The sequence below is a fragment of the Pelophylax lessonae genome (assembly GCF_965119305.1).
Source record: "Pelophylax lessonae genome assembly, chromosome: 5".
NCBI classification, from domain to species: domain Eukaryota; kingdom Metazoa; phylum Chordata; class Amphibia; order Anura; family Ranidae; genus Pelophylax; species Pelophylax lessonae.
The window spans coordinates 563,288,435-563,316,216 of NC_138772.1; the positions used below are offsets into that span (position 1 = coordinate 563,288,435).

At 46.9% G+C, this 27,782-nt stretch overlaps 1 protein-coding gene across 2 annotated transcripts in view; it reads left to right on the plus strand.

Moving 5' to 3' along the window:
* Window positions 1–27,782, plus strand: part of ASB10 (ankyrin repeat and SOCS box containing 10) — a 73,158-nt gene that overhangs the window by 35,758 nt on the left and 9,618 nt on the right. The window contains exons 2-5 of one of the 2 annotated variants that reach the window (XM_082257302.1): window positions 3,529–3,724; window positions 3,843–4,110; window positions 9,967–10,471; window positions 25,428–25,541. In XM_082257302.1, the coding sequence (XP_082113428.1) occupies window positions 3,532–3,724; window positions 3,843–4,110; window positions 9,967–10,471; window positions 25,428–25,541 (1,080 nt within the window). In that variant the 5' untranslated portion in view covers window positions 3,529–3,531. The remainder of the gene's footprint in view (window positions 1–3,528; window positions 3,725–3,842; window positions 4,111–9,966; window positions 10,472–25,427; window positions 25,542–27,782) is intronic. The other variant, XM_082257301.1, reaches the window with a different exon arrangement.

A 27,782-nucleotide genomic window follows, 5' to 3' on the forward strand; every position in this document is an offset into this window, starting at 1 on the left:
ATTCCATGGTATATACCGAGCTCTGCACAATACCGAAACACCTACATTCTATGGTATATACCGGACTCTGCACTATACCGAAACACCTTCATTCCATGGTCTATACCGGACTCTGCACCATACCGAAACACCTTCATTCCATGGTATATACTGTTGTGCGTTTTACACGTTCGAGAATATTATTCTGAACGAGTATAACGAGTTCTTTTTGATCGATTAATTTCTTTTTAAAAAAAAATCTTAGTGAAAACAGTCTACAGCAGGGAATATATAAGAATATTTATTCACAAGACATGTATTCACAATAAATGATCAGGCTTGCGATGACACAAAAAGATAACCTTACATAAAATACAAACTAAAAACGATAAATGCAATGTGATATTTAGCTTAATGATGAAAGTAAAACTAAAGCAAGATTACGTTTTCCCAGATGTAGTAGCATAAACCATATTTAAGTGTGCTATATAATCAGACCACAATTGTCTGCGAATTGCGCGGCCGACAGTCACTCCACTGCAGATGGAGCGAGAATAGGCCATGCAAAACGAGAGACTAATACGCCAATAAGCGCTAATTCTGATATTAATAAAAATGTATAAAAAGCAAAAATCAGCTCTTAGAGAAAAATCTACATATGGTTAATACGGCTGGGACTGTAATCTCGTTACCCTTAAATATGAAATATAAAACATATAAGGAAGAAAATAAATGATAGTAAATAATATCAAATAACAGCAAGGTACAATTACCATATTTAAAATGGCTGCTAGCTTAGAATGGTCGTTACCAGAGTCCTTAAGATAGCTGCCTTACCAAGATGGTGGCCAGTTAGGGAGGAGTTTCGTTTGGCGTCCTTCAAAGTTTCAAATACATGATGGAGCAAAATGGAGTCTGTATAGATGAGTATATGCATGGCTGTAGTAGCGTGTGTGTTGTATGCGTAATGTATGTTGTGTAATGTAATGTGAGTTATGTGTGTCTCTCTCATCTGGGGTTCCCTTTTTATATTGTATTGAACAAAGGGGCTGTAAAATTACCATAAGTCAAACCCAGAAGGAGTAACCTTATCCCCATTGGTTGGGATAACTTAACCATTAACTGACGAGGTCATTGGGCGACACCTCTACTGGTTAACCAATATATGGGATATTAAAACTGTATAATTTCTCCATTTAAGACTATCATAAAAACAACATAATAATTTATCCATACTCTCATCTATTACATGTCCATTTACTATATCCATCTTGTAGCTAAGTAAGGATTGGACCTGGTAACACCATTGAATTAAGAATATTACTAATACAATATATATATTGATTGGAAATGACTGATTTACCCATATACTTTACATTTAGTAGCAGTAAGAATTATATAGATACATATACAGATATATACTGTATATTGCTACACAACAACTTGTATATGTAAACTTTTCTACACATGGGTTATTTCCGATCAGAATATTATCCATTAAGGGATTATTATGTTAACAACAATACATTCATGATTTGGGACTGGACATAAAATAAGGGAGAAATTCTGACCATTTGACACTACTATATAATAGATATAATGTACTTCTCAATAGAAGATTGTCATAACATCATAAGTTCCACAACCCCCTTTGGTATATGATGGGACAAGGATGTTGTATAAGCTTATGATTATATAAAATTCATTTGAAGATGCAGTTCTCATCAGTCTAAGTGACAATGTTTATTTGACACCATCTAGCTTTCAATGGACAATTGTCTGTATGACACAATCTCTACCCCCCATCTTTGGTGTAGGTAAATGAATTACAGATTCTAGTCTTTGTCCAGGCTGTTTTCCGTTTGTTTGACTTCTCAGGGTAGAAACAATAGTTTATTTACTAGTGAATGGGTGAACACAGGTGTGATCCTGAATTTGAGTTTTGGCCATTGTGTGTTAAAACGTCTCTTGGCCAGAACATAATGTTTTATGATCCCTCTGGCTTCTCTCTTTTCATGACCAGGGGAATAATGGCTTTTTATCCTTTGAGGTCCGTTGTATGTAAACCTTCCCCCCAAGGCCATTCCACCTGGGATAAGCAATTTGGTCGCCTGCCTCTCCAGAGCATTATATTCAAAGTTTACCAAACACAATTTCCTTTTGGGGGCAAACGACATAGCTTCTCATCTCAAATACATGTAAATAAAACAATTTCAACAATGGACGCAATGCGTGCTTCAAACTGAAGGGGTTTTGACTGAATCTGTGACAAGGTCATTTGAGGCCTCAAAGTTCACAATTCTTGACCTGTAATAATAAAAATGTATTTCTATTTCGTACTGGAAGTCTAACAATACAAGACTCTGCACCATACTGAAATACCTTCATTCCATGGTATATACCGGACTCTGCACCATACTGAAATACCTTCATTCCATGGTATATACCAGACTCTGCACCATACCGAAACACCTTCATTACATGGTATATACCGGACTCTGTACCATACGGAAACACCTTCATTCCATGGTATATACCGGACTCTGCACCATACTGAAACACCTTCATTCCATGGTATATACCGGACTCTGCACCATACCGAAACACCTTCATTCCATGGTATATACCGGACTCTGCACCATACTGAAACACCTTCATTCCATGGTATATACCGGACTCTGCACCATACTGAAACACCTTCATTCCATGGTATATACCGGGCTCTGCACCATACTGAAACACCTTCATTCCATGGTATATACCAGACTCTGCACCATACCGAAACCCCTTCATTCCATGGTATATACCGGACTCTGTACCATACGGAAACACCTTCATTCCATGGTATATACCGGACTCTGCACCATACGGAAACACCTTCATTCCATGGTATATACCGGACTCTGTACCCTACGGAAACACCTTCATTCCATGGTATATACCGGACTCTGCACCATACTGAAACACCTTCATTCCATGGTATATACCGGGCTCTGAACCATACCGAAACACCTTCATTCAATGGTATATACCGGACTCTGTACCATACGGAAACACCTTCATTCCATGGTATATACCGGACTCTGCACCATACTGAAACATCTTCATTCCATGGTATATACCGGGCTCTGCACCATACCGAAACCCCTTCATTCCATGGTATATACCGGACTCTGTACCATACGGAAACACCTTCATTCCATGGTATATACCGGACTCTGCACCATACTGAAACACCTTCATTCCATGGTATATACCGGGCTCTGAACCATACCGAAACACCTTCATTCCATGGTATATTCCAGACTCTGCACCATACCAAAACACCTTCATTCCATGGTATATATACTGGACTCTGCACCATACTCAATTGCATGCATTCCACCCTGTACATTTCTCGTTGGTTCTGGACCACTTCCTGTTGGTGTTCTCACACTTCAGGACAGACTGACCCCCTGACTATACGTGACCCCCTGACTATATGTGACCCCCTGACTATATGTGACCCCCTGACTTGACCTCTTTCCTGCTCTGTCTGTAGATCCTTAGAGAATGTCCGGGGTGATTGTGACTCGAAAGGCGGAGGGGTCAGCCCTGGATTTCTGGTTGTCACTCGTCTCAGGGGACACCTCCACTATCCATCAATTGCTGGAAGTCCCAGATGATTCTATTCACCCCAACTCTGTGTTTGATACAAGTGATGTGGAGGAATGGAGGAACTATCGCTACAACACTACGGCCCTGAGTATGTTACCAGAATAAAGAGTGCCCAAAATTCGGGAGCTGAGATTATAAAGAGCGGAAGTATGGGCAGGGTGGGATGTGACCAGCTTGGAGTCCTAACTCTCTTCTCTCTCTTTCAGGAATCTGGTCTTTGACGTATGAAGAGGAATATACTTGCCCGCTCTATGTGACTGCCAATCGTGGTTACTCTGATTGCCTCCATCTCCTCCTGAAGAAGGGGGCTGAAGTGGACTTTTCCCCCGGTGGGGAGAGCGCCTTACATGGAGCCTGCCAAAATGGCCACAGCGAATGTGTGAGACTGCTACTGAGACATGGTGCCAATCCTAACGTGGAATCCCAAGACGGGACTTTACCTCTTCATTACTGCCAGAAGCCTGAGTCCTACCAGTAAGTCAGGGTGGCCGGTGCCCGGTTGTGTTACTTATTATAGAGATTGGTGACATCCCACCGTTCCAGATACTGGGTCCCTATCCCGGACAGTGAGCAAACTTCAATGGTGTCCACTGACCATTAATATGAGGACCTCCCACCATTCCAGATACTGAGTCCCTATCCCGGACAGTGAGTGTTCTTCAATGGCGTCCACTGACCATTAATATAAGGGGCTTCCACCATTCCAGATACTGAGTCCCTATCCCGGACAGTGAGCTTTCTTCAATGGTGTCCACTGACCATTAATATAAGGGGCTTCCACCATTCCAGATACTGAGTCCCTATCCCGGACAGTGAGCTTTCTTCAATGGTGTCCACTGACCATTAATATGAGGACATCCCACCATTCCAGATACTGGGTCCCCATCCCGGACAGTGAGTGTTCTTCAATGGTGTCCACTGACCATTAATATGAGGACATCCCACCATTCCAGATACTGGGTCCCTATCCCGGACAGTGATCGTTCTTTAATGGCGTCCACTGACCATTAATATGAGGGGCTTCCACCATTCCAGATACCGAGTCCCCATCCTGGACAGTGAGTATTATTCTCTGTGTAAAGCTGTCCAATGACTTTTAAAATGAGGACATTCCAGATACTGGGCCCTCATCCCGGATAGTGAGCTTTCTTCAATGGTGTCCACTGACTATTAATATGAGGACATCCCAGCATTCCAGATAACAGGTCCCTATCCCGGACAGTGAGTGTTCTCTGTGTAAAGCTGTCCAATGACCAATGATATGAGGATATCCCACCATTCCACATACTGGGACCACATCCTGGACAGTGAGAAATCCTCAATGGTGTCCCCTGACCATTATTATGAGGGCACCAATGCTGTATCTTGGCCTAGGCCAACAAGGCCCAGGCCTAGGGTGGCACTTCACGGGGGGGGTGACAAAAAAGCCGCCAGTCTTATGGGCCGGACTGGGCCAGGTGGCAGGGCCTAGGAGGCTAATCGGTCTGGTGCCCCCATAAAGCGCCCCCACTGCTGCCAATGACTGGCCTGACGCTTGGACAGACCGGCAGCCACACTTAATACAACTGGCGGCATACAAAGGGCCATACTAGTAAGTGTGGCCTTCCCTCCTCTGCGGCTTTTGTAGTCTTCTGGATGAGAAGTAAAGCTGGAATATATACAGTACTTTTTTTGCTCCTGGTTTTTGTAATTTAACATACACAGGTAAAAGATCTCTCAGTCTGTGTGTTGACATATTTTGGGGTCACTTTTGAACTGATTGAGTCCTAATCCTTTGACTATTAAACTGGTTTGTGAATGTCACATGACCACCTTCCAATGGAAGTGTAGTCGGGCCGGTCCCCATCCCCCGTGTTCCTCCTGGGATAAGTGGCACAGACAGCCAAGAGGGGTACATGTGTGGTTAGATCAGCATTGGATGTCCAATAATCTACAATATGGATTTAGCCCAACCCTATCTGCTGGCCCAATGTGATGTCATTTAGGGGTATTTTAGCAGGTGACTATGAGCACTGCCACCACTGGAAGAGACTTTCTTATCACTTAGCACTGGCATTTGTTCTGACATCAGTCTGAGATGTTTCAGTGATCATTCAGAATTCATTGACAGGAGCACCTGACCTCCTTCTGACCTGCATTTACCTGTGCTTAAGGCAGATTTTGCATCCCCATAGACTTGCAGAGATATGGAAAACCTACTTGAAGCAAGCAAAAGCCTCTCAACACAGCTTAGGGTCCATTCACACCAGCGGTGAAGCCTAAAGAGGAAGAGGTGCGGTTTGCAAATGACAGGGGGGTTCTTAAACAGGAAGGGGTGTGGCCTTGGCAGGAAGGGGTGGGTCATATTTAAATTAGGGGGTGCACGAGTTTAGTCAGGCCTAGGGTAGCACAAAACCCAAATACACCACTGGAGGGCACTCCACCATTCTAGATACTTGCTCCCATCCTAGACAGCTAGTGTCCTTCAATGGTGTCCAATGACCATTAATCTGAGGACATTCCACCATTCCAGATACTGGATCCCATCCCGGACAGTGAGCGTTCTTCAATGGTGTCCACTAACCATTAATCTGAGGACCTCCCATCATTCCACATACTGGGCCCCATCTCGGACAGTGAGTGTTCTTCAATGGTGTCCACTAACCATTAATATAAAGACATCCCACCATTCCAGATACTGGGTCCCATCCCAGACAGTGAGCGTTCTTCAATGGTGTCCAATAGCCATTAATATGAGGACATCCCACCATTCCAGATACTGGGTCCCATCCCGGACAGTGAGCGTTCTTCAATGGTGTCCACTGACCATTAATATGAGGACATCCCACTATTCCAGATATTGGGTCCCATCTTGGACAGTGAGTATTTTTCAATGATGTTCACTGACCAATAATATGAGGACATCCCGCCATTCCACATACTGGGTCCCCATCCCGGATGGTGAGTGTTCTTCAAAGGTGCCCAATGACCATTTATACACAGACATCCCACCATTCCACATACTGGGCCCCATCCTGGACAGTGATTGTTCTTCAATGCTGTCCCCTAACCATCAATATAAAGACATCCCACCATTTCAGATACTGGGTCACATCCCGTACAGTTAGTGTTCTTCAATGGTGCCCAGTAACCATTAATATGAAGACATCCTACCATTCCACATACTGGGCCCCATCTTGGACAGTGAGTGTTCTTCAATGGTATCCACTAACCATTAATATGAGGACATCCCACCATTCCAGATACTGGGTTCCCATCCCGGATGGTGAGTGTTCTTCAATGGTGCCCAATGACCATTAATCTGAGGACACACATAATTAACAATGATGGGAGGATGGTTACAGAGGACACTGAAAAAGCAACCGTGCTGAATGCTTTTTTCTCGTCAGTATTTACACAGGAAACGGAGGGGTACACTGACCATGACTGTATGGTTAGTAGTAATACACAGGACTTGCCACTATGGCTAACAGAGGGTGAAATCAGGGAAAGGCTGGATAAACTTAACACAAACAAATCACCAGGCCCGGATGGCGTACATCCGAGAGTACTCAAGGAACTCAGTAAGGTTATATCCAGACCACTGTTCCTGATCTTTGCGGACAGTATTAGGACAGGAGATGTACCAGGGGAGTGGAGGAAAGCTAACGTGATTCCGATATTCAAAAAGGGTCAGAAGCATATCCCGGGAAATTATAGGCCTGTTAGTCTGAAACTAACATCAAACTATATCAGTAGTATGTAAACTTCTGGAGGGGATGATAAGGGACTATATCGTAGAGTTTGCTAAAGACAACAACATCATCAGCAGTAATCAGCACGGGTTTACAAATGGGCGTTCTTGTCAAACCAATCTCTTAGCATTCTACGAGGAGGTGAGCTGTGAGCTGGATAGGGGCAGACCAGTGGATGTGGTGTACTTGGATTTCGCTAAGGCGTTTGATACAGTTCCCCACAAGCGCCTAATTTATAAAATAAGGTCTGCAGGTATCGACAGCAGGGTTTGCTCTTGGATACGGAACTGGCTAAAAGGGCGTGTCCAAAGGGTGGTAATAAACAGCGCATACTCAGACTGGTCTGCGGTGGTAAGCGGGGTCCCCCAGGGCTCAGTCCTGGGACCAACCTTGTTCAATTTATTCATAAACAGCATTGAGGTCGGGATCAGGAGTTCTATATCAGTTTTTGCAGATGACACAAAATTGGGCAGGGCAATAACTGCACAGCATGAAGCAGATATCCTACAGAATGACCTGGACAAAATAACGGAGTGGGCAACAACATGGCAAATGAGGTTTAATGTGGAGAAGTGGAAGGTTTTGCACTTGGGGACTAAAAACATAAAAGCACAATACACGTTAGGAGGGGAACCCTTGGGGGAATCAAAAATGGAGAAGGATCTGGGAGTCTTGGTTGATGATAGATTAGGCAACAGCATGCAATGTCAAGCGGCAGCTGCCAAAGCCAGCAGAATATTAGCATGCATAAAGAAAGGGATGCATTCCAGAGATAAGACTATAATCCTTCCACTTTATAAAACTCTGGTCCGACCGCATCTGGAGTATTCTGTCCAGTTCTGGTCGCCAGTCCTCAGGAGGGATGTGTTGGAGCTGGAGAGAGTCCAGAGAAGGGCAACTAAACTAATTAGGGGATTGGAGGACCTTAATTATGAGGAGCGTCTGCAATCGCTTGATTTATTCTCCCTGGAGAAGAGACGCCTGAGGGGGGACATGATAGCAATTTATAAATATCTCAATGGGGATCTAGGCTTAGAAAAAAATCTGTTCAGTCGAAGGGATTGCATGAGGACTCGGGGGCATACAATGCGATTAGAGGAGAAGCGTTTTAACCTCAGGCAACGTGGGGGGTTCTTTACTGTTAGGGCTACCAGATTGTGGAATTCTCTACCACAAGAGGTGGTTTCTGCGGGAAGTATGGTGACTTTCAAAAGACTCTTAGACTTACATCTCAAGGATCAGAACATTCAGGGGTATGAGAGATGATTACAGCCACACACACCTACACAGGGGGAACTCCGCCCACACACACCTACACAGGGGGAACTCCGCCCACACACACCTACACAGGGGGAACTGGATGGACTATTGTCTTTATTCAACCTCAACTACTATGTAACTATGACATCCCACCATTCCAGATACTGGGTCCCATCCCGAACAGTTAGTGTTCTTCAGTGGTGCCCACTGACCAATAATATGAGGACATCCCACCATTCCACATACTTGGCCCCATCCCAGACAGTGAGTATTCTTCAATGGTGTCAACTAACCATCAATATAAAGATATCCCAACAATCCAGATACTGGGTCCAATCCCAGACAGTGAGTGTTCTTCAATGGTGCCCAATGACCATTAATATGAGGACATCCCACCATTCCAGATACTGGGTCCCATCTTGGACAGTTAGTGTTCTTCAATGGTGTCTACTGACCATTAATATGAGGACTTTATGATGAGTGCTTGTAAGAGGGGTGAAGCTCTCATTATTACAATGACCTCAGTTACCTATTGGTTTCTGGTCCCTCTGGTGGGGAACAGATCGTTCTCTGAGCATTATGTAGGAAAGTTGCCATTACTGACCTCCTACTGAAAATGCTAATCACCTGACTGCCACACATGATCCTATGACTTCATTATATTTGGAGTCACTGACCTGCAACAATCATGAAGTCAGAATGAGGACAGAACTTGTGACTCGGCCCGTAGAGGACTCCACACACACAGGGGACACCTACAGGCCGGTTTACGGGACCCCCGGGACACCATATTGGAATCACGCTGTAGAATATCTGCAGATTACATAACATTATAGTACAGAATGGATCGTCTGCCAGTTATTTATGTTGAGTTTATTTTTAGTGAGAAGACTTTTTCTTTAAATTATAACTAAGGGTAAAATTTCTTTTATAGTTTTGAATGGAGTGGAGAGGGATTTGACCCCCTGTCAGGTGCCCCCATTAGGGAGATTCGTCCTCTCTATTTGTCCCGGTGACCGTTCTCACAAGAATAAAAGAAAATTCCAAATTTTGGGTTGTCACCGGAACAGGAATAGAGGGGAAAGCTTCCAATGGGGATTCCTTTACTTCCTATTTTGGTTATGGGACAGGAAGTGAAGGGAAATCTCCTTGATGGGACACCTGACAGAGGTTATAACCCTCCCTTATTCCATCCAAAATGAACATAAAAAAGTTTTGTCTTCAGTTCTACATTAATAAAGAGTTGGGTTGGAGCGTCTCAGATCCCCCATTGATGATGAATGGAGTTCTGTCTCATAGTATGTGAGGATTCACTAATTTGTCTTCTTTCTCCAAGCTGCGCCAAGCTTCTTCTCCAATATGGAGCCCATGTGAACCGGCAGACGGAGGACGAGGAGTTCACGCCTCTCCATGTGGCAGCCCAGCATGGATTGCTACAACACGTTGACCTTTACCTTCGTTATGGAGCTGTCGTTGATAAGAGAAGTATAAATGGAGAGACTCCACTGAGTGTTGCGTGTAGTCATCCTCAGGGACCGCAGGATTTGGACAGATACTACCAGGTGTGTCAGCATCTCATAGGGCATGGAGCTGACATTCATAGCCTAGACAAGGACCAGCAGAGCCCTCTACACCTGGCCTGTAAAAGTGCCAATCCTCAGGTGGTGAAGCTGCTCTTGGAGAAGGGGGCAGAGGTCAACACCATGAGCTATAGTGGGAACACCGCCATGCAGAACATACTCCAGGTGACCTCATACAAGCTTCAGAACCAACCAGAACTCATTGTACGGGCACTGCTGAATCATGGGGCCGTTCGGGTGTGGCCAGGATCCCTCATCAAGGTGAGTCATCGTACGATCTTCAAAAAGAAGTATGGGGTTTTTGTACATGTATACTTACCTATGTGGATGCAGCATGTGCGATGCTCTGTATCTGTCCCCTGCCAGCTCTAACACCGAGAACCGAGCGATCTACTACCGCTGATCATTTGGTTCTCACAGCTCCCCGAGCGGAGAGCTGCTGACTGTCAGAAAATATGGCTGTGACGCTCGGCTCAGAACATGCATGTACAGTTTCAGTCTGGAGCCAGCAGAGACCATCCAAGTGCCCACTGCGGTGCCTGAGCGTGTTGTGTGATGTCATAGTGCAAGAGAGCCAAGCTGGGAGCGGGACTGTCAGGGATGTTTGGACTGAAGGGACCACCTGGCACGGGGAAAGACTTTCACTGTGACTCAGGAGGGGACATGTCGTGTTGGGGAGGTGTCATCATCATCTGTGCTGCTGGACACTGTTGTGTCAGTGTCACTGTGAGAGTCAATTTCATGTGTGTGCCCATTCTAATTTCTTGCCCTCCTGTCCCTGGGCTACCTACTTACTATATCAAAAATAAAATAAGAAATATTTTTTTTGCCTTAATATCTACCTTAAATCAAATTGCATATTGTACTTATTTGCAGCCTAAAAACTGAAATTTGCACTTAAAACTGTCATTTTGGAACTTTTGGAAATGCCAGTAAAAACTTGGCTGTTTCAGTAAATTTTAAGTGTCGTATCAGTAAATTTCAATCTGGTAGGTTAGCAACTCTGCCCTAGAGACTGGACTGGACTGTACCAAACCCTAGAGACTAGACTGGACTGTACCAGACCCTATAGACTAGACTGGACTGTACCACACCCTAGAGACTAGACTGGAGTGTATCAGACCCTATAGACTAGACTGGACTGTACCAGACCCTAGAGACTAGGCTGGACTCTACCAGACCCTAGAGACTAGACTGGACGGTACCAGACCCTAGAGACTAGACTGGACTGTACCACACCCTAGAGACTAGACTGGACTCTACCAGACCCTAGAGACTAGACTGGACGGTACCAGACCCTAGAGACTAGACTGGACTGTACCAGACCCTAGAGACTAGACTGGACTGTATCAGATCCTAGAGACTAGACTGGACAGTACCAAACCCAAGAGACTAGACTGGACTGTACCAGACCCTAGAGACTAGACTGGACTGTACTAGATCCTAGAGACTAGACTGGACTCTACCACACCCTAGAGACTAGACTGGACTGTACCAGACCCTAGAGACTAGACTGGACTCTACCAGACCCTAGAGACTAGACTGGACTCTACCAGACCCTAGAGACTAGACTGGACCGTACCACACCCTAGAGACTAGACTGGACCGTACCAGACCCTAGAGACTAGACTGTACCACACCCTAAAGACAAGACTGGACTGTACTAGACCCTAGATACTAGACTGGACCGTACCAGACCCTAGAGACTAGACTGGACTCTACCAGACCGTAAAGACTAGACTGGGCTCTTCCAGACCCTAGATACTAGACTGGACTGTACCAGACCCTAGAGACTAGGCTGGACTCTACCAGAACCTAAAGACTAGACTGGACTGTACCAGACCCTAGCGACTAGACTGGACTCTACCAGACCCTAGAGACTAGACTGGACTGTACCACACCCTAGAGACAAGACTGGACTGTACTAGACCCTAGATACTAGACTGGACTGTACCAGACTCTAGAGACTAAACTGGACTGTACCAGACTCTAGAGACTAGACTGGACTGTACCACACCCTAGAGACAAGACTGGACTGTACCACACCCTAGAGACTAGACTGGACTGTACCAGATATTGGAGACTAGACTGGACTCTACCAGATCTTGGAGACTAGACTGGACTGTACCAGATATTGGAAACTAGACTTGACTGTACCAGACCCTATAGACTAGACTGGACTCTACCAGACCCTAGAGACTAGACTGGACTCTACCACACCCTAGAGACTAGACTGGACTGTACTAGATCCTAGAGACTAGACTGGACTTTACCACACCCTAGAGACTAGACTGGACTGTACCAGACCCTAGAGACTAGACTGGACTGTACCAGACCCTAGAGACTAGACTGGACTCTACTAGACCCTAGAGACTAGACTGGACTGTACCACACCCTAGAGACTAGACTGGACCGTACCACACCCTAGAGACTAGACTGGACCGTACCAGACCCTAGAGACTAGACTGTACCACACCCTAAAGACAAGACTGGACTGTACTAGAACCTAGATACTAGACTGGACCGTACCAGACCCTAGAGACTAGACTGGACTGTACCAGACCCTAGAGACTAGACTGGACTCTACCAGACCCTAGAGACTAGACTGGACTGTACCAGACTCTAGAGACTAGACTGGACTGTACCAGACTCTAGAGACTAGACTGGACTCTACCAGACTCTAGAGACTAGACTGGACTCTACCAGACCCTAGAGACTAGACTGGACTCTACCAGACCCTAGAGACTAGACTGGACTGTACCACACCCTAGAGACTAGACTGGACTGTACCAGACCCTATAGACTAGACTGGACTCTACCAGACCCTAGAGACTAGACTGGACTGTACCAGACCCTAGAGCCTAGACTGGACTGTACCAGACCCTATAGACTAGACTGGACTCTACCAGACCCTAGAGACTAGACTGGACTCTACCAGACCCTAGATACTAGACTGGACTGTATCAGACTCTAGAGACTAGACTGGACTGTACCAGACTCTAGAGACTAGACTGGACTGTACCAGACTCTAGAGACTAGACTGGACTGTACCACACCCTAGAGACTAGACTGGACTGTACCACACCCTAGAGACAAGACTGGACTGTTCCACACCCTAGAGACTAGACTGGACTGTATCAGAGACTAGACTGGACTGTACTAGACTCTAGAGACTAGACTGGACTGTACCAGATATTGGAGACTAGACTGGACTGTACCAGATATTGGAGACTAGACTGGACTGTACCAGATATTGGAAACTAGACTGGACTCTACCAGATCTTGGAGACTAGACTGGATCATACCAGATCGTGGAGACTAGACTGGACCGTACCAGACTCTAGAGTTTAGACTGGATCATACCAGACCCTAGAGACAAAATTGGACCCTGACCCAGGAGGTTAAATTTGACTATAACAGACATGAGAGAGGAGACTGGAACCAAAAGGCAGACTACCAGATAAAATGGAACAGCAGGTGGTAAAGGAGACATGACGGAGCCGTCTTCCTCCTGAGTTACAGCATTGATTTGCCACCTAAAGCGATGGGACAAACATACCTGGTAAGTGACTAAAGTTCAGAGGCTGAATCCGAACCCCATTGATGTCAAAGGGGGCCGAATATTAAAAAGTTGTATTGGCCATTTCAGGGGCTAATAGGCAAAAGATTGTCCTCGAGAGGGGCATGGGGGGATGGGTGCTGGGCACTGCCCTGGAAGGCATGTACCAAATCAAAAATGAAGGAAAAAAACCCATTTGGCGGGGAGTAGCGGTTTTAGTGATGAGTTTAAAGTGAAATATTAAAAATGCACAATTTCCTCAAATATCATTCCTGGGGGTAGGGGGAGGGGGGGTGCCCTGACCCGGCCTGTGAGGTGACCCATCTGTACGATCTATGCAACCCACCAACCCCCCACCAACACCAACATTTACAAAGACAAAAGTGTGTTTGCCAGTAAATGACAGTTCCTCTGATGTGAAGGGTCAGAGAAAAAATTGGGGGGTACAGAACACTACTGTGGGGGGAGCAGAGGACACTACATGTAACTAAGTGTGTGTGGGGGGGGGGGGTAATGTTAAGGGGCAGAGGACACTACAGTGTGTGTGTGTGTGGGGGGGGGGAAGGGGGTGATGCGATTTGAAGGAGCAGAGGACACTGCTATGGGGGGGGGGGGGGGTCAGAACACTACTGTGTGGGGGGGGGGGGCGGAGGACACTGCTATGGGGGGGGGGGACAGAATACTACTGTGTGGGGGGGGGGCGGAGGACACTGCTATGGGGGGGGGGACAGAACACTACTGTGTGGGGGGGGGGGGGCGGAGGACACTGCTGTGGGGGGAAGTTTCCATGAGTGAGTATGGACAGGACACCATTTATTGATGGGGGTTTAGTGACACTTTAACAACCATTGATGGCCGATGTATAATAACGGTGGTGAAACCGCTACTGTAGGTGACATTTGGCTCCCGCTGAACAGGTGAACAGCAGGGGTTCAGTGCAAATTTGTTTTCGGATCATTAAGCTCCTCCCCTGGTCACCTATAGAATAGACAACATCTTCAGCTTACCTCTACGTCTGCCATGGTCCTCCTAAACCCCTTTCCATGTACAGTATACGTCCTACCATGGTCCTCCTATATCCCCTTCCATGTACAGTATACATCCTACCATGGTCCTCCTATATCCCCTTCCATGTACAGTATACACCCTGCCATGGTCCTCCTATATCCCCTTCCATGTACAGTATACGTCCTGCCATGGTCCTCCTATATCCCCTTCCATGTACAGTATACGTCCTACCATGGTCCTCCTATATCCCCTTCCATGTACAGTATACATCCTGCCATGGTCCTCCTATATCCCCTTCCATGTACAGTATACACCCTACCATGGTCCCCCTATATCCCCTTCCATGTACAGTATATGCCCTGCCATGGTCCTCCTATATCCCCTTCCATGTACAGTATACATCCTACCATGGTCCCCCTATATCCCCTTCCATGTACAGTATACACCCTGCCATGGTCCTCCTATATCCCCTTCCATGTACAGTATACGTCCTACCATGGTCCCCCTATATCCCCTTCCATGTACAGTATACACCCTACCATGGTCCCCCTATATCCCCTTCCATGTACAGTATATGCCCTGCCATGGTCCTCCTATATCCCCTTCCATGTACAGTATACATCCTACCATGGTCCTCCTATATCCCCTTCCATGTACAGTATACACCCTACCATGGTCCCCCTATATCCCCTTCCATGTACAGTATATGCCCTGCCATGGTCCTCCTATATCCCCTTCCATGTACAGTATATGCCCTGCCATGGTCCTCCTATATCCCCTTCCATGTACAGTATACGTCCTACCATGGTCCCCCTATATCCCCTTCCATGTACAGTATACATCCTACCATGGTCCCCCTATATCCCCTTCCATGTACAGTATACGTCCTGCCATGGTCCCCCTATATCCCCTTCCATGTACAGTATACGTCCTGCCATGGTCCTCCTATATCCCCTTCCATGTACAGTATACGTCCTGCCATGGTCCTCCTATATCCCCTTCCATGTACAGTATACGTCCTACCATGGTCCTCCTATATCCCCTTCCATGTACAGTATACACCCTGCCATGGTCCTCCTATATCCCCTTCCATGTACAGTGTACGTCCTACCATGGTCCTCCTATATCCCCTTCCATGTACAGTATACGTCCTGCCATGGTCCTCCTATATCCCCTTCCATTTACAGTATACATCCTACCATGGTCCTCCTATATCCCCTTCCATGTACAGTATACACCCTGCCATGGTCCCCCTATATCCCCTTCCATTTACAGTATACATCCTACCATGGTCCTCCTATATCCCCTTCCATGTACAGTGTACATCCTACCATGGTCCTCCTATATCCCCTTCCATGTACAGTATACACCCTGCCATGGTCCTCCTATATCCCCTTCCATGTACAGTGTACGTCCTACCATGGTCCTCCTATATCCCCTTCCATGTACAGTATACGTCCTGCCATGGTCCTCCTATATCCCCTTCCATGTACAGTATACGTCCTGCCATGGTCCCCCTATATCCCCTTCCATGTACAGTATACGTCCTGCCATGGTCCCCCTATATCCCCTTCCATGTACAGTATACGTCCTACCATGGTCCCCCTATATCCCCTTCCATGTACAGTATACATCCTACCATGGTCCTCCTATATCCCCTTCCATGTACAGTATACACCCTGCCATGGTCCCCCTATATCCCCTTCCATGTACAGTATACACCCTACCATGGTCCCCCTATATCCCCTTCCATGTACAGTATACGTCCTACCATGGTCCCCCTATATCCCCTTCCATTTACAGTATACATCCTACCATGGTCCTCCTATATCCCCTTCCATGTACAGTGTACGTCCTACCATGGTCCTCCTATATCCCCTTCCATGTACAGTATACGTCCTGCCATGGTCCCCCTATATCCCCTTCCATGTACAGTATACGTCCTGCCATGGTCCCCCTATATCCCCTTCCATGTACAGTATACGTCCTACCATGGTCCTCCTATATCCCCTTCCATGTACAGTATACATCCTACCATGGTCCCCCTATATCCCCTTCCATGTACAGTATACGTCCTACCATGGTCCCCCTATATCCCCTTCCATGTACAGTATACGTCCTACCATGGTCCCCCTATATCCCCTTCCATTTACAGTATACATCCTACCATGGTCCTCCTATATCCCCTTCCATGTACAGTGTACGTCCTACCATGGTCCTCCTATATCCCCTTCCATGTACAGTATACGTCCTGCCATGGTCCCCCTATATCCCCTTCCATGTACAGTATACGTCCTACCATGGTCCTCCTATATCCCCTTCCATGTACAGTATACATCCTACCATGGTCCTCCTATATCCCTTTCCATGTACAGTATACGTCCTACCATGGTCCTCCTATATCCCCTTCCATGTACAGTATACGTCCTACCATGGTCCTCCTATATCCCCTTCCATGTACAGTATACATCCTACCATGGTCCTCCTATATCCCCTTCCATGTACAGTATACGTCCTACCATGGTCCTCCTATATCCCCTTCCATGTACAGTATACATCCTACCATGGTCCTCCTATATCCCTTTCCATGTACAGTATACGTCCTACCATGGTCCTCCGATATCCCCTTCCATGTACAGTATACACCCTGCCATGGTCCTCCTATATCCCCTTCCATGTACAGTATATGCCCTGCCATGGTCCTCCTATATCCCCTTCCATGTACAGTATACATCCTACCATGGTCCTCCTATATCCCCTTCCATATACAGTATACGTCCTGCCATGGTCCTCCTATATCCCCTTCCATGTACAGTATACGTCCTACCATGGTCCCCCTATATCCCCTTCCATGTACAGTATACATCCTACCATGGTCCTCCTATATCCCCTTCCATGTACAGTATACGTCCTGCCATGGTCCTCCTATATCCCCTTCCATGTACAGTATACGTCCTACCATGGTCCCCCTATATCCCCTTCCATGTACAGTATACATCCTACCATGGTCCTCCTATATCCCCTTCCATGTACAGTATACACCCTGCCATGGTCCTCCTATATCCCCTTCCATGTACAGTGTACGTCCTACCATGGTCCTCCTATATCCCCTTCCATGTACAGTATACGTCCTACCATGGTCCCCCTATATCCCCTTCCATGTACAGTATACATCCTACCATGGTCCTCCTATATCCCCTTCCATGTACAGTATACATGGTCCCCCTATATCCCCTTCCATGTACAGTATACGTCCTGCCATGGTCCTCCTATATCCCCTTCCATGTACAGTATACGTCCTACCATGGTCCTCCTATATCCCCTTCCATGTACAGTATACGTCCTGCCATGGTCCTCCTATATCCCCTTCCATGTACAGTATACGTCCTACCATGGTCCTCCTATATCCCCTTCCATGTACAGTATACATCCTACCATGGTCCCCCTATATCCCCTTCCATGTACAGTATACGTCCTACCATGGTCCTCCTATATCCCCTTCCATGTACAGTATACGTCCTACCATGGTCCTCCTATATCCCCTTCCATGTACAGTATACACCCTGCCATGGTCCCCCTATATCCCCTTCCATGTACAGTATACGTCCTGCCATGGTCCTCCTATATCCCCTTCCATGTACAGTATACACCCTGCCATGGTCCCCCTATATCCCCTTCCATGTACAGTATACATCCTACCATGGTCCTCCTATATCCCCTTCCATGTACAGTATACGTCCTACCATGGTCCTCCTATATCCCCTTCCATGTACAGTATACGTCCTACCATGGTCCTCCTATATCCCCTTCCATGTACAGTATACGTCCTGCCATGGTCCTCCTATATCCCCTTCCATGTACAGTATACACCCTACCATGGTCCTCCTATATCCCCTTCCATGTACAGTATACACCCTGCCATGGTCCTCCTATATCCCCTTCCATGTACAGTATACGTCCTACCATGGTCCCCCTATATCCCCTTCCATGTACAGTATACGTCCTGCCATGGTCCTCCTATATCCCCTTCCATGTACAGTATACACCCTGCCATGGTCCTCCTATATCCCCTTCCATGTACAGTATACATCCTACCATGGTCCTCCTATATCCCCTTCCATGTACAGTATACACCCTGCCATGGTCCCCCTATATCCCCTTCCATGTACAGTATACGTCCTGCCATGGTCCTCCTATATCCCCTTCCATGTACAGTATACGTCCTACCATGGTCCCCCTATATCCCCTTCCATGTACAGTATACGTCCTGCCATGGTCCTCCTATATCCCCTTCCATGTACAGTATACACCCTGCCATGGTCCCCCTATATCCCCTTCCATGTACAGTATACATCCTACCATGGTCCTCCTATATCCCCTTCCATGTACAGTATACGTCCTGCCATGGTCCTCCTATATCCCCTTCCATGTACAGTATACATCCTACCATGGTCCCCCTATATCCCCTTCCATGTACAGTATACGTCCTGCCATGGTCCCCCTATATCCCCTTCCATGTACAGTATACACCCTGCCATGGTCCTCCTATATCCCCTTCCATGTACAGTATACGTCCTGCCATGGTCCCCCTATATCCCCTTCCATGTACAGTATACGTCCTGCCATGGTCCCCCTATATCCCCTTCCATGTACAGTATACACCCTGCCATGGTCCTCCTATATCCCCTTCCATGTACAGTATATGTCCTACCATGGTCCTCCTATATCCCCTTCCATGTACAGTATACATCCTACCATGGTCCTCCTATATCCCCTTCCATGTACAGTATACATCCTACCATGGTCCTCCTATATCCCCTTCCATGTACAGTATACACCCTGCCATGGTCCTCCTATATCCCCTTCCATGTACAGTATATGTCCTACCATGGTCCTCCTATATCCCCTTCCATGTACAGTATACGTCCTACCATGGTCCTCCTATATCACCTTCCATGTACAGTATACATCCTACCATGGTCCTCCTATATCCCCTTCCATGTACAGTATACATCCTACCATGGTCCTCCTATATCCCCTTCCATGTACAGTATACACCCTGCCATGGTCCTCCTATATCCCCTTCCATGTACAGTATATGTCCTACCATGGTCCCCCTATATCCCCTTCCATGTACAGTATACGTCCTGCCATGGTCCTCCTATATCCCCTTCCATGTACAGTATACATCCTACCATGGTCCTCCTATATCCCCTTCCATGTACAGTATACACCCTGCCATGGTCCTCCTATATCCCCTTCCATGTACAGTATATGTCCTACCATGGTCCTCCTATATCCCCTTCCATGTACAGTATACACCCTACCATGGTCCTCCTATATCCCCTTCCATGTACAGTATACGTCCTACCATGGTCCTCCTATATCCCCTTCCATGTACAGTATATGCCCTGCCATGGTCCTCCTATATCCCCTTCCATGTACAGTATACACCCTACCATGGTCCTCCTATATCCCCTTCCATGTACAGTATACGTCCTACCATGGTCCTCCTATATCCCCTTCCATGTACAGTATACACCCTGCCATGGTCCTCCTATATCCCCTTCCATGTACAGTATACACCCTACCATGGTCCTCCTATATCCCCTTCCATGTACAGTATACGTCCTGCCATGGTCCTCCTATATCCCCTTCCATGTACAGTATACACCCTGCCATGGTCCTCCTATATCCCCTTCCATGTACAGTATACGTCCTGCCATGGTCCTCCTATATCCCCTTCCATGTACAGTATACGTCCTGCCATGGTCCTCCTATATCCCCTTCCATGTACAGTATATACCCTACCATGGTCCTCCTATATCCCCTTCCATGTACAGTATACGTCCTACCATGGTCCCCCTATATCCCCTTCCATGTACAGTATACATCCTACCATGGTCCTCCTATATCCCCTTCCATGTACAGTATATGTCCTACCATGGTCCTCCTATATCCCCTTCCATGTACAGTATACGTCCTACCATGGTCCTCCTATATCCCCTTCCATGTACAGTATACATCCTACCATGGTCCTCCTATATCCCCTTCCATGTACAGTATACATCCTACCATGGTCCTCCTATATCCCCTTCCATGTACAGTATACACCCTGCCATGGTCCTCCTATATCCCCTTCCATGTACAGTATATGTCCTACCATGGTCCTCCTATATCCCCTTCCATGTACAGTATACATCCTACCATGGTCCTCCTATATCCCCTTCCATGTACAGTATACACCCTGCCATGGTCCTCCTATATCCCCTTCCATGTACAGTATATGTCCTACCATGGTCCCCCTATATCCCCTTCCATGTACAGTATACGTCCTACCATGGTCCTCCTATATCCCCTTCCATGTACAGTATACGTCCTACCATGGTCCCCCTATATCCCCTTCCATGTACAGTATATGTCCTGCCATGGTCCTCCTATATCCCCTTCCATGTACAGTATACATCCTACCATGGTCCTCCTATATCCCCTTCCATGTACAGTATACACCCTGCCATGGTCCTCCTATATCCCCTTCCATGTACAGTATATGTCCTACCATGGTCCTCCTATATCCCCTTCCATGTACAGTATACACCCTACCATGGTCCTCCTATATCCCCTTCCATGTACAGTATACGTCCTACCATGGTCCTCCTATATCCCCTTCCATGTACAGTATACACCCTGCCATGGTCCTCCTATATCCCCTTCCATGTACAGTATACGTCCTGCCATGGTCCTCCTATATCCCCTTCCATGTACAGTATACGTCCTACCATGGTCCCCCTATATCCCCTTCCATGTACAGTATACATCCTACCATGGTCCTCCTATATCCCCTTCCATGTACAGTATACGTCCTGCCATGGTCCTCCTATATCCCCTTCCATGTACAGTATATGTCCTACCATGGTCCTCCTATATCCCCTTCCATGTACAGTATATGTCCTACCATGGTCCTCCTATATCCCCTTCCATGTACAGTATACATCCTACCATGGTCCTCCTATATCCCCTTCCATGTACAGTATACATCCTACCATGGTCCTCCTATATCCCCTTCCATGTACAGTATACATCCTACCATGGTCCTCCTATATCCCCTTCCATGTACAGTATACGTCCTACCATGGTCCTCCTATATCCCCTTCCATGTACAGTATACGTCCTGCCATGGTCCTCCTATATCCCCTTCCATGTACAGTATACATCCTACCATGGTCCTCCTATATCCCCTTCCATGTACAGTATACATCCTACCATGGTCCCCCTATATCCCCTTCCATGTACAGTATACGTCCTACCATGGTCCCCCTATATCCCCTTCCATGTACAGTATACACCCTACCATGGTCCCCCTATATCCCCTTCCATGTACAGTATACGTCCTACCATGGTCCTCCTATATCCCCTTCCATGTACAGTATACGTCCTGCCATGGTCCTCCTATATCCCCTTCCATGTACAGTATACACCCTGCCATGGTCCTCCTATATCCCCTTCCATATACAGTATACGTCCTGCCATGGTCCTCCTATATCCCCTTCCATGTACAGTATACGTCCTACCATGGTCCCCCTATATCCCCTTCCATGTACAGTATACGTCCTACCATGGTCCTCCTATATCCCCTTCCATGTACAGTATACACCCTGCCATGGTCCTCCTATATCCCCTTCCATGTACAGTATACACCCTGCCATGGTCCTCCTATATCCCCTTCCATGTACAGTATACACCCTGCCATGGTCCTCCTATATCCCCTTCCATGTACAGTATACGTCCTGCCATGGTCCTCCTATATCCCCTTCCATGTACAGTATACACCCTGCCATGGTCCTCCTATATCCCCTTCCATGTACAGTATATGCCCTGCCATGGTCCTCCTATATCCCCTTCCATGTACAGTATACACCCTGCCATGGTCCCCCTATATCCCCTTCCATGTACAGTATACGTCCTACCATGGTCCTCCTATATCCCCTTCCATGTACAGTATACATCCTACCATGGTCCTCCTATATCCCCTTCCATGTACAGTATACGTCCTACCATGGTCCTCCTATATCCCCTTCCATGTACAGTATACATCCTACCATGGTCCTCCTATATCCCCTTCCATGTACAGTATACACCCTACCATGGTCCCCCTATATCCCCTTCCATGTACAGTATATGCCCTGCCATGGTCCTCCTATATCCCCTTCCATGTACAGTATACATCCTACCATGGTCCTCCTATATCCCCTTCCATGTACAGTATATGTCCTACCATGGTCCTCCTATATCCCCTTCCATGTACAGTATACGTCCTACCATGGTCCTCCTATATCCCCTTCCATGTACAGTATACATCCTACCATGGTCCTCCTATATCCCCTTCCATGTACAGTATACATCCTACCATGGTCCTCCTATATCCCCTTCCATGTACAGTATACACCCTGCCATGGTCCTCCTATATCCCCTTCCATGTACAGTATATGTCCTACCATGGTCCTCCTATATCCCCTTCCATGTACAGTATACATCCTACCATGGTCCTCCTATATCCCCTTCCATGTACAGTATACACCCTGCCATGGTCCTCCTATATCCCCTTCCATGTACAGTATATGTCCTACCATGGTCCCCCTATATCCCCTTCCATGTACAGTATACGTCCTACCATGGTCCTCCTATATCCCCTTCCATGTACAGTATACGTCCTACCATGGTCCCCCTATATCCCCTTCCATGTACAGTATACATCCTACCATGGTCCTCCTATATCCCCTTCCATGTACAGTATACACCCTGCCATGGTCCTCCTATATCCCCTTCCATGTACAGTATATGTCCTACCATGGTCCTCCTATATCCCCTTCCATGTACAGTATACACCCTACCATGGTCCTCCTATATCCCCTTCCATGTACAGTATACGTCCTACCATGGTCCTCCTATATCCCCTTCCATGTACAGTATATGCCCTGCCATGGTCCTCCTATATCCCCTTCCATGTACAGTATACACCCTACCATGGTCCTCCTATATCCCCTTCCATGTACAGTATACGTCCTACCATGGTCCTCCTATATCCCCTTCCATGTACAGTATACACCCTGCCATGGTCCTCCTATATCCCCTTCCATGTACAGTATACGTCCTGCCATGGTCCTCCTATATCCCCTTCCATGTACAGTATACGTCCTACCATGGTCCCCCTATATCCCCTTCCATGTACAGTATACATCCTACCATGGTCCTCCTATATCCCCTTCCATGTACAGTATACGTCCTGCCATGGTCCTCCTATATCCCCTTCCATGTACAGTATATGTCCTACCATGGTCCTCCTATATCCCCTTCCATGTACAGTATATGTCCTACCATGGTCCTCCTATATCCCCTTCCATGTACAGTATACGTCCTACCATGGTCCTCCTATATCCCCTTCCATGTACAGTATACATCCTACCATGGTCCTCCTATATCCCCTTCCATGTACAGTATACATCCTACCATGGTCCTCCTATATCCCCTTCCATGTACAGTATACATCCTACCATGGTCCTCCTATATCCCCTTCCATGTACAGTATACGTCCTACCATGGTCCTCCTATATCCCCTTCCATGTACAGTATACGTCCTGCCATGGTCCTCCTATATCCCCTTCCATGTACAGTATACATCCTACCATGGTCCTCCTATATCCCCTTCCATGTACAGTATACATCCTACCATGGTCCCCCTATATCCCCTTCCATGTACAGTATACGTCCTACCATGGTCCCCCTATATCCCCTTCCATGTACAGTATACACCCTACCATGGTCCCCCTATATCCCCTTCCATGTACAGTATACGTCCTACCATGGTCCTCCTATATCCCCTTCCATGTACAGTATACGTCCTGCCATGGTCCTCCTATATCCCCTTCCATGTACAGTATACACCCTGCCATGGTCCTCCTATATCCCCTTCCATGTACAGTATACGTCCTACCATGGTCCCCCTATATCCCCTTCCATGTACAGTATACGTCCTACCATGGTCCTCCTATATCCCCTTCCATGTACAGTATACACCCTGCCATGGTCCTCCTATATCCCCTTCCATGTACAGTATACATCCTACCATGGTCCTCCTATATCCCCTTCCATGTACAGTATACATCCTACCATGGTCCTCCTATATCCCCTTCCATGTACAGTATACGTCCTGCCATGGTCCTCCTATATCCCCTTCCATGTACAGTATACACCCTGCCATGGTCCTCCTATATCCCCTTCCATGTACAGTATACACCCTACCATGGTCCCCCTATATCCCCTTCCATGTACAGTATACGTCCTGCCATGGTCCCCCTATATCCCCTTCCATGTACAGTATACATCCTACCATGGTCCTCCTATATCCCCTTCCATGTACAGTATACACCCTGCCATGGTCCTCCTATATCCCCTTCCATGTACAGTATACGTCCTACCATGGTCCTCCTATATCCCCTTCCATGTACAGTATACACCCTGCCATGGTCCTCCTATATCCCCTTCCATGTACAGTATACAGTATATATCAGGTCCAGGATATCTTCACTTTTATAGGAAATGTCTAGAAATCTTTGCCATTCTGGAAGGAATAACACGAAGGTTCTATTTCAGGTTCTGCGTTATTGTTACACGTCTCCGCGGACGGTGGAAGTTCTGCTGAACACGTACAGTAAGCTGCGAGGGACAGAAGACTGGGCCGAGGTGGTCCCAGAAGAAGAACAGCAGGTCAGTTCATTCCCCATGTCCTCCACCTAGAGATAGAAAAAGTCCATAGTAAGAGGACCTCTTCATGCACCCCCACCTTGAGGGACCCTTCATCTCCATAGAAGACATCTCCAGGGTTGTCCCTGTCTCTCAGACTAGGACTTGTGTCTCTGGTAATTCAGGACTCAGGAGAGGAACGATGGACATATATCACATTGAGGGGGTTTTAACATTTCCTTTTACAGAGACTTCGTCAGGGGGAAATAGTTCAGGTGCCTCCAGGTGACAAATGTGCATCAGCACCCCCCCCCCCTCCAAACCTTCCAGCCACAGCCGAATTTCTGGTCATTCGGTCAGGAAAAGCTCTGGCGCTTGTCTACCCCTTCACAGGGGAAGGGACAGGGCCGTAGAAGGTCCTTAACCCATCAGCAGGACCGGTATCTGCTCCTTTGTGCAAGGAGGAACAGGATGAGCTCTGCCAGAGGCCTACAAAATGACCTCCAGCAGCCACTGGTGTGAATGTTTCTGACCAACCAATCAGAAACAGACTTCATGAGGGTGGCCTGAGGGCCCGACATCCTCTAGGGGTCCCTGTGCTCACTGCCCGGCACCATGGAGCTCGATTGGCATTTGCCATTGAACCCCAGAATTTTGAGGTCCACCACTGGCACCCTGTGCTTTTCACAGATGAGAGCAGAGTTCACCCTGAGCACATGTTACAGACGTGAAAGGGTCTGGAGAAGCCATGGAGAACGTTATGCTGCCTGTCACATCGTTCAGTATGACCGGTTGGGTGGGGGTCAGAGATGGTCTGGGGAGGAATATCCATGGAGGGACGCACAGTCCTCTACAGGCCAGACAATGGCACCCTGACTGCCATTAGGTATCGGAATGAACTTCTTGGACCCATTGTCCGACCCTAGGCTGGTGCAGTGGGTCCTGGGTTCCTCCTGGTGAACAACAATGCCCGGCCTCATGGGGCAAGAATATGCAGCCAGTTCCTGAAGAATGAAAGAATTGATACCAATAAATGGCCCCCACACTCACCTGACCTAAATCCAATAGAACATCTCTGGGACATTCTGTTTCAGTCCATCCAATGCCAGGTTACCCCTCAGTCTGTTTAGGAACTCAGTGATGCCCTTGTCCAGATCTGGGAGGAAATACCCCAGGACACCATCCGTCGTCTCATTAGGAGAATGCCCCGACGTTGTCAGGCATACATACAAGCACATGGGGGCCAAACAAACTACTGAGGACCATTCTGAGGTCCTGCAATGACATTTCACCAAAATGGACTCGCCTGCTGCATCATTTTTTCACTTTGATATTCGGGGTGTCTTTGAATTCAGCCCTCTGTAGGGTGATAATTTTCATTTCCATCAAACGATGTGACATCCTTTCCTTCCTAAACATTACCCAGTCCATACCAGTATAGATCCTAACACATTACCCAGTCCATACAAGTATAGATCCTAACACATTACCCAGTCCATACCAGTATAGATCCTAACACATTACCCAGTCCATACAAGTATAGATCCTAACACATTACCCAGTCCATACCAGTATAGATCCCAACACATTACCCAGTCCATACCAGTATAGATCCCAACACATCACCCAGTCCATACCAGTATAGATTCTAACACATTACCCAGTCCATACCAGTATAGATCCTAACACATTACCCAGTCCATACCAGTATAGATCCTAACACATTACCCAGTCCATACCAGTATAGATCCTAACGCATTACCCAGTCCATACCAGTATAGATCCTAACACATTACCCAGTCCATACCAGTATAGATCCTAACACATTCCCCAGTCCATACCAGTATAGATCCTAACACATTACCCAGTCCATACCAATATAGATCCTAATACATTACCCAGTCCACACCAGTATAGATCCTAACACATTACCCAGTCCATACCAATATAGATCCTAATGCATTACCCAGTCCACACCAGTATAGGTCCTAACACATTACCCAGTCCTTACCAGTATAGATCCTAACACATTACCCAGTCCATACCAGTATAGATCCTAATACATTACCCAGTCCACACCAGTATAGATCCTAACACATTACCCAGTCCATACCAATATAGATCCTAATGCATTACCCAGTCCACACCAGTATAGGTCCTAACACATTACCCAGTTCATTAATTGTGATCCTGAAATTTGCTGATATTTGGATGTAAATTCAGTCCAGGAAAACCGAATTTTACGGACTTGTTCCTCTCATGCCA